This window comes from Amblyomma maculatum, chromosome 1 (assembly GCF_055883805.1).
Source record: "Amblyomma maculatum isolate TAMU_Amacu chromosome 1, ASM5588380v1, whole genome shotgun sequence".
Taxonomy (NCBI): domain Eukaryota; kingdom Metazoa; phylum Arthropoda; class Arachnida; order Ixodida; family Ixodidae; genus Amblyomma; species Amblyomma maculatum.
This window is the reverse complement of record NC_139344.1, coordinates 207,185,710-207,206,400: the sequence shown is the minus strand read 5'-3', so window position 1 is coordinate 207,206,400 and position 20,691 is coordinate 207,185,710. Positions and strand designations below refer to the sequence as shown.

The following is a 20,691-nucleotide window of genomic DNA, read 5'->3' as shown; positions in this document are numbered from 1 at the left end:
TTTCTTTTTAAGTTTCCTTGCACTGTCCATAACAAAGCGCAGAGTATGCATAAGAAATACTGAAGTATTTCCGTCAGCCTTACGCTAGCTTTACCTTCCCAATCTTTCGTTCCATCCTTGGTGACATCCGTCTGTCCTGAAAGTAACATGCGTAAACATATGCAATATTTGCTCAATGTTAAATTACTCTACTATTTAGTCACAAAAACGGCAATAAGAGCTAATGCACATTGATGCTGACCAGTAGCCCAGACAACATAAAATGTGAAAAATTTTTTCTCTACTTTCAGACACAATGCAACTAAGAAACTATAATAGAAAAAAGAAGCTGCAGGCATTGCGTGAAAAAGTAACATGCACGCAAGGACTGTCACCGCAGAAACATGCAAACTGTCTCTTTTTTTTTCCCCAAGTACAGCATGTGGTGTATTATGTTTTTACATATGAAACAAAAACTTGACACCTATCACAGCATAAAAGTGCTGTGCTCATGTCCCAATTCAAGATATATAGATCTGGGTATTGTAACCGAATTGTAAGTTACCACTATGTGGAAACATATTATTCTGAGCACAGAATGCCAAAATTGGGAGCTTCAGGGTATTTTAGCAAGGCATACGAACGCCATGTATTATCCTAGCATTCATTGCCTACTGTTATAAGATTTCACACGTAACCTTGAGTATACTTGGTCTAAAAGAAACAGTGTCAAGCAGATGCGAGAGTGCAAGCAATGCGTTTTTTAGCTGCAAGCTCATTTTTCAACATGCGTTAACATGCGAAGAAGTAACACAAAGCACTAACTTCACTGCTTGGAAAAGCCCATGTAAAAGTGCACAAGATAACAAGAACCTATGTGCATGTGAAGCATAGCAATAGCAGCAACACTTGCACACTAGCAGGGGTATAAGGAAGAATCTGTAGATCTCCAAACAGAAATGAACTTTTGAAAAGATAGCAAATATAAACGTCAGTGGCATTGCGCAGATAAAAATAAATAATGTGTGCACTGAGACGAGTCACTTTCATAGACAGCATTTACTATGAAAAACAAGGCATTTCATACAATAGCTGACAACAAAATTGTTTATATATATATATATATATATATTCCTCCTAACTTGAGTTGCACCCCATTTGGTAACGCAACACCTCAGGCACCAAAGCTGAGAGAAGTGGAAATGGAAGGATCAGCTGTTCAGGAATAGCATTACAAATACAACACAGTTTTAGCCATTCCACAGTCAGGAAAGCCTGGCCAAGCAGAGAGTCTCTGTTTACGAGCCTTTTAAAGTAACTACACCAAATATCCACCGTGAGAAGTGGTACGTCATCAGCAGTGGCACAGACAATAAATTATATTGGGCACCTGTATTCTACATTTAGCCTTTTGGCACCCACACTGACTTGGAGCATAATTTACTTGCCGATTATAAAAGATCAGCCACTGTGATAACTTCCAGTTAAGGTTTTCAATTTTCTAGTACCTCTAAGCTTATGAAAACAACAGCCAAGATGGTACTATATAACAAGCTTGGCATGTTCCTTGCACAAAGCACTGTATCCTAAAAAGATAAGGTAGAAACGTACTTGAGGCTGGTTTCATGGCAAAAACAAGACAGTTAATCAGAAAATAATTTTGAAACTGAAGTTTTAACGTTGTGCGCAGCAGTAATTGTACGTCACATTGGCCCATAACAGCAAAAGCCATTTTCCAGCAGACCTTTTTTCCTAGCAATCGCTTAGTCAACTGCCTGCCTGCTGGAACGTTTTGCCAATTAATCTCTATTGGTATTCACACATATTCCTAGCACACGTGACAAATGCAGTTTTGCCTTCAAGAAATCATATTTTGCATTACACCACATAAAAGAGGATCCACTTTTATAAGTTCATAAAAACCTCAAAATAACAACCTTAATAAAAAAAAAACCTCTGCATTGCTGTTTTTACATGCATTGTTGTTTTCACAAGGAAAATGAAACAAAGACTGTTTGACTCTTTGACATAAGTGATTGTTGACAAAAAGTTGCTAGTAATTATAACAGTAAACATATTACTTGTGTAAATACAAAACAAACTTTTGGCTAGTTTCCAAGACACTGTGAACATTTTCCTAGCCTAAGAAATTTCAGACCCTACCTTGCAATGTTTCAATTTATTGCAATGCCTCTCTTCCAGCTTTATTTTATGCTATGTGAATGAAAATAATACAAACTTTGGCTTTGAATATTCAACACAAGCCACACTAAGGCACCTGAATCCTTTTCTTCTTGAGCTGAAAAAAACTGCAAAGGTGGTTGCTATCTCAGTTTCAGTTACCTTAAAATGATATTCTTTATATGACACACTACTAGCTCTAGAAGAGGAGTCAAAAATACAGTGGACTCATTTAAGGCACGGTCACCATAATTAACAAAACTCAAATGAACTAAATATGTTAAAGCACAGTGATGACAGCAGGAATCATACTGTTCATATATGACAAAAATTAAAGCAAGCAGTCTCTTCACATTTAGAATATATGGCTTACGGGGGAATGTGAAGCTAAAGGGTCAATATTTGAACTGTTGCACCAATTTCGATAAAAATTTCAGGGATGGCTTCTCTTCCTCTATTAGAATATATCCCAAGTTTTTCATCATCTTAGCACAAATAGAAAAAGTTATAGCTGTCATAATGAGCAATTAAATGTGTCTACTTAATAAAACTATCATTTCAAAACTTACTAAGATGTACTAACAGTTTGTGCTTAGATAACTTTTATGTAGTCCATTGTGCAGGGCAGGATAAGGCCAATGGTGAGTTCTTTATGGCATTTTTGTAGAAATTCAAGCACTTTAAAAACGAACTTCATTTCTTCTGTTGTCATATGTCACTAATGTTTTGTTTTGTTTTTTAGAATAATTAGGAATCCAAGAAGTACCTTATCTTGTTCCCAACAAAAGTTTAGTCCAGAAACCACGTTGAAAGCATTCTTTAGTGAAAGAGTTTGGAAACTGTGGTTTTTTCAACGGTTGTGCTCTTGCAAAATGTGGAAACAGAGAAAAATGAGTTCAAAGATTTCAGAACACGCCATTCAAATTCAAATTTAGGGCCTAAATTATTTATCAAAGAGGCCTTGAGGTTACATTGGGCCATCCTTTTCAACACGGCACTGCTCTGTAGAGATTGCTTTGTGTTGCCTCATTTTTTTTTTCACCTTTACAGCTGTCCAGCACCCTTGTCAACACTCGTGAAATGCTTTCCTTGGTTGCTTACTGGGCCTGTCTCTTGGTTCAGGCTACATATTCTCTCTCTAGCTTGTCGAGCACTTTAGTTAACCTGGCTACCAGTGGTGCAAAAAGTGTCTAAAGGTGACGTGCTGCATTCTGGTCAATCCAAGCTCCTATTACAGTTTACCAGCCAATCTGCTTTTGCCATGGCCCAAAACTTGCCTTTTCTATGTTTTATTTTTTAGCTATCCGCTGTACTCTCAACAGCAGGTCCTTCTTGGCTAGAGAGCACAGATAACAAGCATTCTATCTTGGAGATACACTCCACATTCAGTTTCTTGCCCACTACACAGCTGTGTCTTGAAATCAGTACTCATGATTGGTGGTGAGTGCACCTCATCTCGCAAAAAAAAAAAAAATTTAATTTTTCTGCTCTGCTGCGCAGATGACAGACTAACTTTTTGAGAAGTTTCTTTAATACATGCACAATCCAAAACAACAAAAATTTAAAGATACAGTTTTTTGATGCAATTTGTGATTTTAGCCCTGCATCCCCCTTTAAGAAAAGAACAGTACGCCTAATTTTATCTTTAGGGATTTTTTTAATATAAACTGGTACCTGAAATTACACAGCGATTGCAATGAGCAAGAAAGAAATTCTTTTGGTATGAACTAAAATGCAGACAGAATGCAAGGAAACTGCACCCTGTTGCATGACAAAAGTGGCAAAAAATACGCAGAGAAATTCAAAGCCAAAAGGTCAGTTATAAGCAAAGCCTGAGCCTCATACATGGCATTTCATGGTATCACAACTAGAAAGTGACAAGACAGAATTCACCTCCATATTTGTCCCTCTTTAATCTCGGTGCTAGGAGCTGCTTATACTTCTGAACTTGGTCATCCAAGCCCTTGAATATACCTGAAAGCAGCAAGAAAAGGAACCAGGTTTCCTCAGTTATGGCAATGAAAGACCCTTGGGCATGATCAAAAAGTAAAAACAATATATTATCCTTCGGGAATGTAAACAATAACAGATTCAAAGTTGAAATGAAATGATGCACCACTAATGACAACCTGACAAGGAAAGATACGAGGCTTAGCTATAAGACTAGCCCAAGAAAACTCTGACAAGCATACCTGAACATTACAACAAACATATTAGTTATTATGAAGAGAAGACTATGAGTCTCACAAAAGCAACAAACCTGCTCTTGTCACTGACACTGACATTGAGCATTCTGAACATAATGGTTCCATTCAACATTATTATTTTTTTTTTTTTGTCATCAGACTGGATCAATTCTGCAATTTCCACATGCAAAATATTCCAAGGCGAATGCTGGTTACAAAACAGCAACCGTTAAACCTTTTCAGGGGCAGGCTCATCAAAAAATGGCAATTAGTTTAGTTATTTTGACTGTTTGAGAAAAATGTAAACATACCCCTTTAAATACGCAAAAAAATATTAGCAGAGACTTAGCATAGTTAAACATGGTCTTCAGCGAAAGCTTCACAGCATGTTTATGCTTAACAGAACTTTTTTGTAGCCCAATTTAACTGACATCGGTACGATGCACTGAGCGCAGCATCATGGCAACTGGTGTTCATGGCTGGCTCTGAGTTAAAGAAAAGTGATGTAAACACACACACTAAAGAGATCCCAACCTCCGGAAATGATATTACAGATTCGAGGTTGGCCCACATGTGGGAAGCCCACGAGAGCCTTACGAAAAGATGGAAAAAGCAGAGGCGCAATAGAAGGCTAAAGAAGCGAATATCTACACTTGAACGACAGATAGAAGAATACGCAAACGAACTTCAGAGTCAACACTGGGGGCAGATTTGCGATGAATTGAATGGGAAACTTGGGTGTAAAAACATGTGGCAACTTCTTTGCCACTTGCCAGATCCAGGACAAACTAAGACCGCCGCTCAAGGACAGCTGAAAAGATTGGTTCATAAGTACCAGGGCACCGCTGAAGATCTCATAGAGGAATTGAAGAGCAGATACCTTAATACGTGCAAAGGGGGTTCATCTGCACCATATCGAGGACCAGAGAACACAGAGCTAGATAGAGACATATCAATAGCGGAGGTATGGAGAGCAATGAGTCACCTAAGAACCACATCAGCAGCAGGAGCAGATGGGGTCAGCAATAAAATGCTGAGAAACCTAGATTTAGTATCAGTCACAGCACTCACAGACTTTCTTAATGGGGTATGGAAACGAGGTAGAATGCCTTCAGAGTGGAAACATGCTAAAGTGGTCTTCATTCTGAAACCTGGGAAGAAACTTGAAGTAGGCAACTTCAGGCCGATATCGCTAACATCGTGCCTAGGGAAGCTGATGAAGCATGTAATACTAAACCAACTTCAGGAGTATGCAGAGGAAAGGGAGGTATTTTCCGAAACAATGCTAGGTTTCAGGAGCAAGCTGTCCACGCAGGATGTAATGATTCAACTCAAAGCAGACATAATTGACGCGCCCAATAAAGGGGGCACAAAAACTGTACTTGGCCTTGATCTACAGAAAGCCTTTGATAATGTCAAACACAAAGCCATATTAAATAATCTGGAGAAAATTGCCCCTGGCAAGAGGATTTGCGATCACGTTAGGGATTTTCTAACCGAAAGAACAGCAGAAATAAGCCTTGGAGACATCAGGTCTGAAACAATTAAGCTAGGAGACAAGGGCACCCCGCAGGGCTCAGTTCTTTCCCCTTTCTTCTTCAGCCTAGCGTTAAAGAACCTCCCACCATTACTGAAAACTGTGAAAGGTGTGAAACATATGCTATATGCTGATGATGTCACGTTATGGACATGCACAGGCAACGATGGGGAAATAGAAGAAAATCTTCAACAAGCAATCGACATTGTTGAAGAATATGCGGAATGGGCAGGGCTGAAATGCTCACCAAGCAAATCGGAACTTCTGGTAATCCGAGGAACAAAAAAACGCAATATCAACGCTGAAGACATTTTGGTGGAATTAAATGGCACACCGATAACCACAGTGGACAAAATCAGGGTCTTAGGGCTGATAATACAAGAAAATGGAAAGAACACAGAAATAATAAATCGACTTAAGTCAACAATTACCATGACAACCAGACGCGGGGTCAAAGAGAAAGATTTGTGCCGAATTGTTCAGGCTTTTGTGATAAGCAGATTAGTGTACACCATCCCCTACCTCAAGCTAGGGGTGGCAGAAAAGAACAAAATTGAAACGATCATAAGGCAGGCGTATAAAACAGCACTGGGGCTACCCCACTGCACCCCTACGGAAAGATTTCTTAAACTGGGGGTCTACAATAACACCATGAAACTATGCGAGGCACATATAATAACACAGCTAGAGGCTCGCCACCACATCCATGGGATGGAAAATCCTGGGTAAATTAGGACTACAAGATAGAATCCCGGAAAGAAATGCACAAGTAAAACTGCCGACTGAAGTCAGGAACGCACTTACTATTAAACCGCTACCAAAAAACATGCACCCTGCTTTTCATGAAGGCAGGAGAAAAGCAAGAGCAAAGGCCCTTGAGGCCAAGTTAGAAGGCTCTAAATACGCTGTTTATGTAGACGCGGCGGAATACAAAGGGAGGCAACTCTTTTGCTATCGTGGGCGTGAACGACTCGGGTAAAACAATGGCAGGCTCAATAAAAACAAACTACTCAGGGACAGCGGAGGAGGCAGCTATCGCCATGGCGATGGTCAGCACCAAAGCGGTTACCATAATTAGCGACTCCAAATCTGCTATAAACAATTTTGCGAGGGGCATGATCTCCAAAGAGACAGAGCGAATTTTAGATATAAAGACTGGAACCAAAACGAGGTGGAATTAATATGGGTGCCGGCACACTCGGGGAACAAAGGAAACGAGTTGGCTCACAGTATAGCTCCAGGTTATGTCAACCAAGCAGTGAGCCAGGTTGATTCCCCCAATTTCTCGAGATGCACTAATCTCATTTCATGACTACACTAATCACTTTAAACTAGAAAGGCGGATATATCCTCCACCAGACAAGAAACTAGACAAAAGGCAAGAAGTAATCTGGAGTCGGCTCCAGACGCATGCCTTCTTCAGCCCTTCTAAATTAGCGCACATGTATCCAGCACAATACACTCTAAATTGTAAACACTGCGGCGAAATAGCAGGATATGATCACATATTATGGAGCTGCAAAAAAGCGCCGCCACCAGCGGACCTACTACCAGTCCCTTCTTTTGAGCGGTGGGAGGCTATACTGGCCAGCTCAGACCCATTAACACAAGTTCGGGCTACTGAGTGGGCTCAAAAGGTCGCAGAGGGCAACGGTCTTGAGGCCATCTAAGTGTAGCGCCCACAAATCGCTCATTGCTGACAATAAATGTTTTCCAATCCAATGCTCCTTGTTCTTATACCCATCGATTCACATCATGGCTGTTTTCATCGCGCAATGGCGTGACATGACGTCACTCACATAATTAATCACGTGCTCCACCCTCTTCCACTCTCTCTTCAGCACCAAATTTAACCGGTCAAAGGTCACCCAAAGATCAAAGGGCCAAGGTGGTGTGACATCAAGGTGTCCACAAGGTTACACTTCAAGCAGTTCGATATTTTGGGGAAAGAAAGGCACAGTATATTTGTAGCCACATTTTGTCCTGTGGCTCCTTGAAGGTCAATGGCTAGCCCACGCTGACATTGTGTTGGTTTATAGAATAAGCTCAATCTGTCGCATTTTTCTGTGGACATCTGAGCAACAAGGCAAAAGCCCCATGCTGACATTGTGTGTTGGTGCTATGCCTGAACTACCATGAAATGATGACTCACCCAAAATGGATTTCTGTGATCATTGTACATGCCCGACTCCATATCTTCCTACACAAGATTATTCAGATGTCACTGTATATTTGCCATCCCCTTCACGCCTTGTACAACCAAGATTTGACAGTATTTAAGCTGTGTCTACAAGTGTGGATTTTACGCCTCAGGGGAATATGATACATCAAGCGCCATCTCATGCTTACCAACACTGAAGATAACTTACCATCAAGTATCATGAGAATAAAAAACATTGGCCACTCTGACTCGATGTTTTCAAATGCCTAAAAAAAGAAAGAAAAGAAAGTGGCAAAATTATAACACTGCACCAATCATGACCAGGTTACAAAGCCAAGCGTAGGAACAGAAAAGACAAATATTTTAAAAAGCAGGGAGACTGGATGCAACACTTACCTTGGTTTCCCCCGATGTGTAATACTTGCGACTTTTGTCTTCAAGCACTGTGCCATAGCCATCTCTCAAGAACCTCTTGATGCCATAATTGCTGCGGTGTAGCTTTCGGATAATTTTATCCTTTGTGCGTTTGTACAGGTAGTCATCGTGCGTTGCAAAACACGGGAAGCTCACTGCCATGAGAAGTCCAGTGTCTGTGTTCTAGACATGCAAGCAATGCATAAAGTTAATTTTAACAGTTACCATTAGATTGTTAGAACACCCCCATGCAAAAAAATATAACTGTGTTATGACCTTTTATAAGAAGCCTTGGGCTCTTTTATGACTCATTAAAATTGCAGTGTGAATTTGTCCTAAAAACGAGAAAAAGGTGCCTGCAATATAAGTTCTCTAACTTCTATCCCTATTTGATTTAACCAATGACAACAAAAGTAAGCAAACAATCAGAACAGTCCGCCAAATAAACATCAAATGTTTCACAGTGGAATACCGTATTTACTCATATAGTGAATACACTTGCCCAATATCAAATGCACAATCTACTTTGACTTTGAGAAGGTTTTCTTTTTCTCACGTGATAAAAAAGCCCCATTCTTATGTTCTTTTGATGCACAGTTGGTTAATAATGGCAGTAAATGCGACTTGCAGACATTTTTTTTTTAAATACTAAAACAACTATGCAATGCCGCTGGCCATTTCATGAAATAAATGTCGCACTGCAATGGCGCCACAAATTAGTCTAAGAAGGATCGCTAGTGCGAAAGTGTTCTTTGCTGCTTTGCAAGAGCTTCGTCAGTATGCTTAGACATTGCTCTTATGGTCTTGCAATGAAAATATTGGCAATTTTCCCGCCATCAGCACCAAACTGTGGCTGTGCCGCAGCCCTGTAGACAAAGAACCCTCTCAGCCGACCTGCGTCAAGGTGCTGTTGCTGCTGCACAGCAAGCACTTTCAGATGTCGTCCCAGGAGAGTAGTGGCAAAAAAGAAAGCCTGGCAGCACATCTAATGTATTCTTGCGCATCACCAAGACGGAAATACATGTAGGTATCAATCCACTGCTTCCCTAAAGCAGCCCAAGAGAAGGTAATCTTGGGTGCAGAAACCACGGATTGGCAAGACAGTCACAGTGTCAATGGTTGTGTGTTGGTGGCATTTTCAGGAAAATGATATTTCATCCATGTGCGACCGTGGTGCCATTATATCTATGTTTCCTTTCAATAATGATTGAGATGATAATTGTGCTAGCCATACTAAATGTGACTGCAATATGCAACCCCAATGCTCAATAAACTGTACCGTATTATAACCCAAGCTGCAAATAAAAAGCTGACATTTTGCAATATCCTCTCTGAATTTTATATTTTTTCATTGGCATTTGTTTATTCTGAACAATCGTGTTCCATAATCCACATAACCAAGCATAAAATTGAAGAGACTAGAGCAGCAACAGATGAGCACATTTGAGAAAGTAGGAACCAGTGGGCAAGAAAAAACATCAATAATGAGGTCAGCTGAATTAACCTGCCAGCAAGGGGTAGGTTTCCAAGCTGGGCCTGATTAGTAAACTGCACTTCAACCATTCTACACCCGGGAAAGGAGGACAGAAGCCAGTACCTATTAGTGCAAAAGCACTCATACAGACACTAAAGTTGCCTTGTCAAGAGTAATTGTTTGTGCCTGACTCCCGATTGGACAGCCACATCGTGACATCACAGTCCATGTGTTCTGGCACGGGTAATTCAAACAGTGCTTTCTCATGGTAGTATCATCGATCTAATCAGGTTAAACTTCAGGTAAATTTACTTGCACCATTTCAGAAATCCTCCGATGACGGGAGCAATTAGTGGCATCTAGTTCATGTCGCAACATATAGATGTGAACAAGATTGTCTCAAAGAACTCAAACGACCCTTTGCAGAGAAAGCGAAGCGAAATTTTACGGCAGGTACTAGGCGCTCAGTCCTTGTGCTGAAACGGGCTGCCCAGAAATAAAAGCAAGGAAAGAGCACACTACCCTTAACACAGCAGTTGCATATTATTTGTTGCATAGCACACAACTCCAGTAGTCTAAACAAGTCTGCTCATGAATATGAGTACATAAAGAAATGTAGCTTGCTCAACTGATGTAATGGCCACACATAAATGGTAACTGTGGTTCTGCTTGCTGAATTTAAATCTAAGCATACCATGCTCGAAATCGAAGCCAATGTGAACCATTTCAGCTTCTGGCTTTATGCAATATCAAAAATTCTTGGTTATCTGTAAAAATGCAGCATTACGCCTGAGATATGCTGGCGTTTTTCTGGCTTTCCCACCATGCAGGAACACTCAGTGCTGGCGATCTTGACACAGCTTAAAGTGCCCAGGATGCAGGAAGCAATTAAGCCAAGTTACGCTTGCATAGTGGATGTTTGCAGACACAGGCCGAAGACCAAGTTTTCCATCAGTTTGTTCTTTTATACTGATCAATTAGAAGTGTTTAACTAAAACTAGGTGCTCACCTTCAACGAAACAATGCGGTTAAATTGTGCAATCAAGGGAACTTGTTACTGCAGTCAGGCTGATCACAGACTGAATACTTACTACAGTCGCCATTTTGACTCTACTGTGGCGTCGCCTGTAGTTGATGAAAACTGCCAATAGTGCCATCTCCAAAAACTCAAAATCATTACTGCTCACGACTGCTATGCCCCACTGTGGAGGATGAATAGCTGATAAAAACATTTCACGAAGAACCCTGGGTACCAAATGTCACCTGATCAGGAATGGTAGCTCTGATCTGCTACAACAAGAGCTGTAGCAACTTCTTGCAGTTGGTCTTCGTGCTGAATGTTGCAAGTTGTGCTAGAGCAAACTCTAGTTTTGCTCTGTTTTGGCAGAGCAGAGTGGGCTGATGCTCAAATTATACGAGAGAGTTTTAACCCTTTCACTGTCACGAACGTACCGGTACGTATTCGCGTTTCCTCTCCGCAGTGTCAATAACGTACCCGTACGTATTCTATCTTGCGTTCAAATCTTCGCGCCTCACCGTAAAGCTACCGCGCTTGGACTTGCTCCGCCATCTGTTGAATCTTTCTACAAGCTGATATGCTCGCTCTGCGCCGATATGACACATATATGGAAGAGTATGGTGCGACCGCGCCCGCCCGTTCTTTGCTCGTGGGAGGGGGCGTGGTCGCTCCGTGACACTACTCACTCGAGCGAGCGATCCTTCGGCACGCGCGTGCGGTTATGGGTTCAAAGTTTGTTCTGCCATCTGCGGCAGGTTTGGAGGCTTTTATTTTTATTCATTGTCGCGCTTCCGCTACGGCGTGGCAAGTTCAGGGCCGCACGCGGTTGCCTCTCTCCGACTGACATATGACTCGATTGCTGCATTCGCTCTCTCCACGTGCCCTCGCTTGAGGACAGCTTGCCGTTAGCAGCAGCAGCACACGAGTGTTTTAGCCTCTTTCCATCTTTTTCTCTTTCGACTTCACTACGCGCCATTTCTCTCCCTTGTGCTGGCCACTGAATGTGCGCCCTCCGCGCGAGCTTACTTTCGGATGGCGGACCGCGCGGGACCTTCGACGGCTGACTGGAGCGATGGCTCTTCGAGTTCTGATTACCAGCCAAGCTCGGATTCGGACTCAGGATCTACCACACTCTGAAGAAGTATTGAGCGTGTTTTTTTAATTTTATCATATATCATTTATAGTCAGACTGATGATGATGATGTTTATTTAAACACCTGCAGAACACTGAAATGTGCAAATTGCATTGACTAATTTATTTGTATACCCATCATAATGCAAAATAAATCTTTATGCTCGTTCCCTGATATGCTCGTTCTCTGAAACCAAGCTGACACTGGGGGTGCGTCCCGGTCAGAAACAGCCGACAGTGAAAGGGTTAAATAAAGATGAAGTTATTGATCATGCTCCTTAGGACGAAATGTACCAAGGCAAATGAGTACACTTTATTTGATTTTGAAGGTGAGCTGTGCCAGATGAAACAACCAGCCTACCTTATGCTTTATATTTAACACTTCTTAATTTATCTCTGTATTCTAACCTTAATGAATGCATTTCCCAAAGAGTGCGTTCACTATGCGAGCAAATACGGTATATCTTTGCTGACGAGGTTCATATAAGTGGTATTTTGCTACACCATTTCTGGCAACAGATTTGTTATGCCACAGACAGGTTGCATGTGAATGCAGCAAGGCTTCCTAATTCCTGTTTGCAATCTTTTGACCGTGAGCATCAGCACAGAAAACTTCCTTGATATAAGCATGTTGCAGTCTATGCTTCTGTGAGGAATTGGAAATGCAACGCAACACCCTAAAGCAACATCAAGCTCTGGGCCATATATCCTCTGTTAAACAGGCAGTGCTGCCGTACAAATTTCAAATGTTTTGTGAGGAAAGGAAAGGCACAAAGAAACATTTGCACATGCACTCTATGCAAAATGATAACAAAAGAATAAAAAGAACAACAACACTATAGTTGGGTCCATTCTTTCTGTAGTCATCCCTCCATGTGCTGTTATACATATGCATTAACGATTAGGCCCAGCATCTGCGATTTCAAGGAAACTTCAGTGCTTTCTTAAAGTAAGTTTGCTGTATGCAATCTATTTTTTCCCAGCAAACCTAACTGAACTCTTCACAACAAAGAGCAAATTATCTAACGCAGAAAACACAATGTGATTACACACATAATCCCCACCGCCACCCATGACACACTATACCACACTATTTCACATGTTGGAATGATGTAGTAGGTATTTATGCCACTTTTGACAGGTGTGAAAGCTTGAACCGGCTGACAAGCTGAAAGCATGACACGTTTTGCTAGCAAGTTTTGTACGGAGACATGAGGCCCGTGCAAACGCCGATGCTCCCTCCCATGACTTTCGTTAAAGGCATGTGGAGAGCGTTCTGGCAGTTATGCAGGTTCACCCGAGCCACCCAGGCTTACTGGCCTCTGCACATCATCTCGCTGCCGCCTGCTGCGACGGAGCTGCCTGTATCCTGTTCGGCACATCCACCCGGGGCAGCCGTGGCAAGACCAGTCACACTGGCTGCTACCCTGGCGTAAAGGTGCAACCATGACGCCTAACCCACCGTTGCAGAATCCTGGCCTGCAGCTTTCAGCCACCCTCGAGGGCCCTGTGGACACATGGTCCACTCCCCACGATGCCTGGTGTTGCGCTGTACCAGCACCTGGCCCGGCTTGGTAACCTCTCTGGCGCCGCCTGCATCTGCCTTCCAGGCAGCGGCGCCACCTCTACGGACTCCCAGCCGCAGTTTTCGACCGGGCTCCACTGCTACCAACCTGCAGACACTGGAACCCATGTGACATGAAAGCCATTCTATGGAGACCTTCACGCTACCATCTGCGCACCGCAGAAGTCTGTGAGGACATCGTCGGTGCTCTTTGCTGGAAGGTCCTGTCTCAAGTGCAAGTTCATGAAGACATCTCCATTGCATGTACTTGCAGGCACGTGGGTCAATTTAAGGTTGGGGGGACGTGGGGAATGACCTCCCATCGTCCCCTTTAAAGCCGGCTTTCCCATGCGGTAGTTACTTTAGCTATCGCGAAGTGGCTGGTTGGTTAACATTAACTATCGATAGATGGCACCAGCCTCGCAGCAGCTGGGTAGCCACGGAAGCCTTCCCCCCTGCGCACGCCAGAAAGCCAATTCCCTTGGGCATCGGGATCTCGATGCGAACGGATGCATCCTCGCAGCACTCCGCATTCGCCGGCAAGGCAAAGCCTTGCGTGACTTTTCCCGTTTGGTTGCCCTGTCCGGCTTCGGAGTTTATCTTCTGGCACCTGCCCTCATATCCCTGTTGGTGAGTCGGACGACCTAGACTCATTAGCATGTTTTATTGGTAGCTGGTGTTGTTCTTATTGCAGCAATAAATGCCTGTTTGTTGTCAGCAAGCGTTGTTCCCTTGTTCCTAAGACTATGGCCCACAGTGGTCGGCATGCGCTCGATAGCGCACATGATCCCTGGGTAGGGTCGGCGGTTTGGCTTGTCAGCCACGACTAAGTGGGAAAACGTATTTATCCCCCTATTACAACCCCCCACTGCCTAGCTATGAGAGAGGCTAAAGCAACAAAATTAATAACAAACCTTTGAACTTGACTCCCTGGGCAGCAATGTCTCAAAAATGCTTCTGTTACGGTTATGAGCATCCACATCGACATAGATGACAGACCATGATGCTCCTTTATCGCCAAACAGGTTACAACCATTGATGGCTTCCAGAGCAGATTTTGCCATGCCAATTGAGCTGCATTCCAGACAAGAACATCTCATTATTAAGGAAAACAACTAATCCATTAGAAAAATCTCATTACAAAACAATCTATTTACCTTGAGTGAATCTCAGGAGTTCCATTGTTGTACTTGCTGCCTCTTTCCCAAATCCCGAAATCTGGTGTGCGATAAGCCCTTTCCACATAGTACACCAGGTTCTGTACAAAGTTCACTTCATCCATTGTATAAATGATCTGAAAGAATCACGTCCACGAGAAAATTAGCACTGAATTGTAGGTTAAAGCTTGCAAAGATAATATTACGAAGGTTACAATGAGGCAAAAGTAAATGAGGTAAACAAAGAAAAGTGCCACTGCCACTGCTGGCAAATCGAGACAGCATCAGTCTCAACGAATCTTAACCTGTAATTATTTCTATGATGAACATCTGTGTAGATTTAACTATGACGACTTGTGCTAGCCCTAACATGTGGTGTGGAAGAGAAATGACTGAACAGCCCAGAGCTTTAGTCACACAAGGTGTTTTCACCTACCTGTAATCCTGATGTGATCATTTGAACAAGATACAGTAGATAAAGTGACACTGAATCGATCTGGAAGGAAAAAAAGTAAGCATATGAATTCCAAACGGGAAAGCACTAAAATTCCATAATGCATGTAATGAAATGTTTTGCTAATGAAAACATACAGCCGTGTGCACAAAAAATACAAGCTGATTGTCTGTAAGGCAGGTGCATCAGGCACATTACAAAATATTCATTAGGAGCCAGAACAAAGTTTATCTGGGGAGTATGCAAATGCTTGCCTGAAGGTGCCCATAATCACTCTCTGGAATGACAGTCATGCCAGTCTTGAGGTGAAAAATCGAATGTAGAGCATGCTGGGGTCCTTGCTCCACTTTAAATTTTTCCATCTGAAAAACAACAACACAGCATCACTTTCTGCTGAAAGCAATTTTGAATCCTCACACCTCACCTTGTCCTTGGACTGCCGCATCCAGCAAAATAAAACACCACGCATACACTTGACGACACTTTGGCCCAGCTCGTACGACTTGCCACGGTCATCATCAATCCTCCTGCAGAATGGCAGAAAACAAATCCAAATTCATGACTGCCAATAAGTCGAATATGAATGGCATAATATGACTGAGAAAAATAGAACGCGCTAAATATTGTTAGATGTAAAATAAGCCAGGCAGCATGGTAGCATAAATATACATTTTATTCAGAACAGAATAGTAGCATTTTACCTGTTAGGTACTTGTTACTTTTAATTCTAACTGAACCACTCCACAAGCACCACAGGCATCATTCATATAAGAACAATGGTTTTGCACACAATGCCAGTCTCAAATATCTACGTGCTGGAACACACGTCTAGAAAATTTAGCCTCATTTGCTTTTTCCGCAGCAGGCAGGAACGAATAAAAGAATTTTATCTGCGCTGCGCTGGCAGTCACTATAGAGCAAAATGCCAGCAAAATTTTTGTCAGGTTGCACATGCACACGCACACACACACACACACACACACACAAAAAAAAAAAAAAGATCTCAACTGCGTGATTCGGCCACGTATACTTTTTATTAGACTATCAGCAAAGAGTTGGAACATGGCTTTGGAAGCTCTGATTTCAACTCGGACAGTGATTCAGGTGCACAGCTACCTGAAACGTAAACTAGCAATTGAAGGTGAGCACTGTTTCAATTTCTGTTGCTCTGGAATATAGTACAGTCGAACCCGAATATATCGAACTCGAAGGGGATCGCGAAATAGTTCGATATATCGATAATTCGATATACAGAAATCGGCTTGTGACGGCACTTACGATGCGAAAAAAACGATACCGTATTTGTCGCGTAATCAACCCACAAGCATAATGAACCCACCCTCCACTTTTGCACCCGAGAATTTGAAAAAAAAAAAAAAAATGCGTTAAGGCCAGCTCGCTCACATGCAAGCGACTGAGCGATCTCAGCGACGACAGAGCGAAAATTTTCAAACTTGTTGGAACTGCGTCCCTCTCGCCGCTTGAGCACCGCGGCAGCTCAAAACAAGGTTTCTTGTGTCGCCGCGGCGGCAGAAATCGCGAGCATTTTCGCTTGCATGTCGATGGAGCGTCAGTCCGTTTGGGTCGTCTCATCCACAGCTCATTGGCAGTGTGCCAAGATGCTGCGCGGCGATAACGTCAGGGCTCCTGCGGTGGCGGGGTGCGAACTTGGCAGAGTGCCCGTGATGGCTTGATTGCACAAGCCTGGTTCGATTTATCACGCCGCGCTTGGGGCAAGCGTTATGATCGCAGCAGCTGACCGCGTGCTTTCGCTGATTCATACATGCAAGGGTAAACGATAAAAAATAAAAAATAAAATAAACATCCCCACAAAAAAAAAGAAAAAAAAAAAAAAAAAAACCTGCCGCTTCTAAACGTCCGCAGCCGCCATATCTTACGCTACGCCACGCGTACAGCACGATAAGAAAGGATGACTCTCGCAAAAAAAAAGAAAAAAAAAAAAGAGAGAGCTGCCGCTTCTTAACATCCGCAGGCGCTATAACCACATCTGCCGCCGGGCCGTCGCACGCAGAGGGTTCGCAACACACGCTGGAGAAAGCGTCCGATGTCTGTCTGGAAACGGGCAGCTGGCTTGGCGCGTGGCATGGGCACACCCACGCACATGGCTTGCAAACATCATGTGCTGGTGCACGGGAAACGACAACTGCAGATGCGCGCGCCTTTGGGAAATGGGCGCGGTGCTGCCCAGACCAGCCGTCGCCGAACTGTCTCCTCTCATTCCTTCCGCGCGTGGCTTGAAAACGTCGCGCGGCAAACGGCCAAGAGTAATGCGATCATATTTGGGGAAGGCACACTTTCCAGTGCGCGGCGCGAAGTTCGATATATCGAACGACCGGTGAAATTGAGTTCGATATATGTCGCGGCTTTCCTATACTTTTACATGGGATTTTCAAGGGGATATTTCGCGAGTTCGATAAACCAAAATTCGATATAACCGGGTCCGACTGTATACACGTGATCGTTGCCTTTTCTTGCCAATTTATCTCTGTTTGGCAGCGTTTCCACAACCTACGGTAACAAGTGGCTACTGCTGGTGTTGAAGCATACCGAGTTTTTGCATAGACCAGCATCTAATGTGTACCTTAGCAGACGTACATGCGGCACTCAGAACCAGATCATAAAATCTGACTACCCTGAACTCCCTCTTTTCATCTTTCTTCTAAACCCAAGAGACACAGGCTATTCCTGAAAACACAAATAAGCATGCTTAGACAGGGATCTTAGAGAAACAACTGCATTCTCATTTCAACAAGCCTTAGAATTTGAAGTGACTGCATGTGAAATGCTGAAGTTCATGGGCCTTGTGGTCTACACGGACACTAAGAAAATCCCAGCTGTGAAGCTGTATATAAGTGTAGAGAACATATCCACTGGTCTGGTAATGCTATGAAGGCACTCCACTGCACTGCAGGCACTCCTTGCAAGACTTGGACTATGTGACTCAACTGTCACGAGGAAAGATCCGGTATGTGCGGCGGCTTCTTTGGAGCATCAACCAAGTGCAAAAGCTCTTACAGCCACTTCGAGCCGGGTTTGACCACCTACCACAGAAGACCTTCTTGACCAAAGTTTCACCAAACAAGCTCGCACTCCGACACCCTCCACTAAACGTGCTAGCCATAAACCCAAAAAAACAAAAACGAAAAATTTTTAGCAATTTAGCAATTTTGTTATGAGAATGGCATGCCCTAAAAGATGGACTTTGCCATTCAGCATATTAGGTTTCTGGTGGTTTGGCTTAACTGAATTGGAATGGTGTGGTTAGCAGAATGGTACGTCAGAATCACAGCCACCATGGTGACTCTGGTGCCGAACACAAAAAGAGAAAAAAAACTTGCCGATAGATTCTTTTCACAACTAAGAAAAGAGGCAATGAAGCATTTGACATATCCTGATATGTTATTTTTATTTTTGATAGTAATATTCATGCTTTCCTCGATTTTCTGTGTTATTTTTTTCGGCAAATTTGCAGAGAGCTTTTTTTTTTTTTATGTGTATAGTATTTCAAAAAAATATTGTATATGCGCTCCAAACAGCATCTAAATAGCTCAATTTGAGTACATATAGTAGCAAGATCATGGAAATACTTCATTTATTAAAAATTGTTGACTCCTCAGAATTACCTGATTTTCAGACGGTTCTTAAATGGTTAACACTAAAAAAAGATATGCAGATACACAGGCCACATTTATAGAAGTAAGAAATAAGACACTGCAACAGATTTTGTATATACTAAATCTTTTATTAGGTTCTTTTTTTTTTTCAACTTTTTCAACTTTTGGTATACCTTTGGCAAAATTGTGCACTAAAGGGCTTTTTATTTTTCATATATAATGCTTAAATGAAATACTACGTGTTGAAAGAGTGGTTTATCATAGGGGTCTTGCATACTCTTTTTTATTTTTCTCTTTTTACTCGATCCCAATTTTACATTGCTTCTTTGCTCCATTTTATCTGCATTATTTTTCTGTGTTAGATGTTTCACGACGACTTTTAAAAAAGTGCAGAGTAGCCACGATTTTGTTTAAGTCAGTTTTTTGCCTCTTTTTTGTTTGCCTGTCTCCCCGGCACCATTCTTTTTGTTATTTTCCATGTGCTGCTCATCTCATCGCGCTTTTCTTTACTCATGCTCATCAACTAACAGTGGTTGCTTAGCTCCTATACATTTGACGTGGTGGTTTCCAAAATTAAGTTGCAAGTATGCACCTGTCCTGCGTACACCTGTGTCATCCTCGTCTTTTTTACGCTGTCTTCCAAAAACACTAACAGCTTGTCCCTGCACAAGTAAAGAGACTCGCTACACACACTTATATGCCACCGCCAACTACGGTGCTACTGCATGGCATTCATGAAAACAAAGAGCAGTTTCTCTTGGCCTGCTTTCACACCTCCCCATCCAGACGTTCTAGTACAGGCATCAAGGAAGCAGCATTTACAGCGCTAAATAGAGATTCATCTTCATTCTAATTCATTTTAATGTTGCTTGGGAGTCTAACCCAGAACTAAATTCAAAAAGTGTGAACTCGAACCAAACCCTAAAAAATTCGGTTAAACACCCTGACTGTGATGTCATTGCCCTGGGGATCAATTAAGAACCAGCCCCAAGTTCAAAAGGGCCCCTTGGCCCACCCATAAAATCTGGGTGTCCTCCCATACCAGTCGATGGTTTAATACAGAATTTTAGGGTGCTCCCCAAAAATACCGGGTTAGCAAGGGCCAACTGCCAAAATTTGAGGATCCATCCTGAAAATTTTGAAGTCGAACTTGAGCCATTCCCTAAACTTGGAGACCAACCCAAAAATTTCAGGTTGCTATCCATTAAAAAAAATTGGGGTCCATCCGAAAAGTTCGAAGCAAGCCTTGGCCCGCCACTCCCGAAATGTAGACTAAAACATTACTCCAATGATTTTGTATCCACTACACAGAAATACCTTAAGTTCTGCCAGCACTATTTTTCCCCTTTCTTTGGTTGCCATTTCTTCTCTCAGCCTTCCATGCTACAAATAGCAAGTGACCAATTAGCATACTTTATTGGTAAGGAAAGAAGATGAAAGATTGAAAAGACTGTTGTCCTTACTTGTAAGATTGGTAGAGACTCCATATGGCAACAGCACAGTAAATGCTGTCACGAACATAACCATGCTCTTTATCTCGAGAGAGGCGTGGGAACAGTCCTGTTGTTGGACTCTGGAAGTTGAGCAGTTGTCGCTTCACTGCAAAACAGTTTCCAACCAATAGCTTAGAACAGTCACATGGCCAAACAATGAGAAAGATGCATTTCAATGAGTTGTTAATTTATCCAGTATAACACATACATTTATATTTGCAACTTTACGAGCATTTTTTAGCCTTCAGTTTTGGTTAGTTTGCTTGCAGATTCCTCGTAGCAATGGCAATTTAAGGCTTACTAATA

The 20,691-nt window shown here is 42.4% G+C and overlaps 1 protein-coding gene across 3 annotated transcripts in view; it reads right to left on the bottom strand.

The window, feature by feature from the left end:
- Nucleotides 1-20,691, bottom strand: part of LOC146205442 (putative phosphorylase b kinase regulatory subunit beta) — an 86,533-nt gene that overhangs the window by 58,331 nt on the left and 7,511 nt on the right. For 2 of the 3 annotated variants that reach the window (XM_084590111.1, XM_084590112.1), the window contains exons 3-12: nucleotides 20,356-20,491; nucleotides 15,682-15,784; nucleotides 15,512-15,619; nucleotides 15,240-15,299; nucleotides 14,804-14,940; nucleotides 14,561-14,720; nucleotides 8,441-8,641; nucleotides 8,253-8,310; nucleotides 4,054-4,134; nucleotides 95-136 (exon numbers count right to left, since the gene is read on the bottom strand). In XM_084590111.1, the coding sequence (XP_084446237.1) occupies nucleotides 95-136; nucleotides 4,054-4,134; nucleotides 8,253-8,310; nucleotides 8,441-8,641; nucleotides 14,561-14,720; nucleotides 14,804-14,940; nucleotides 15,240-15,299; nucleotides 15,512-15,619; nucleotides 15,682-15,784; nucleotides 20,356-20,491 (1,086 nt within the window). The remainder of the gene's footprint in view (nucleotides 1-94; nucleotides 137-4,053; nucleotides 4,135-8,252; nucleotides 8,311-8,440; nucleotides 8,642-14,560; nucleotides 14,721-14,803; nucleotides 14,941-15,239; nucleotides 15,300-15,511; nucleotides 15,620-15,681; nucleotides 15,785-20,355; nucleotides 20,492-20,691) is intronic. The other variant, XM_084590113.1, reaches the window with a different exon arrangement.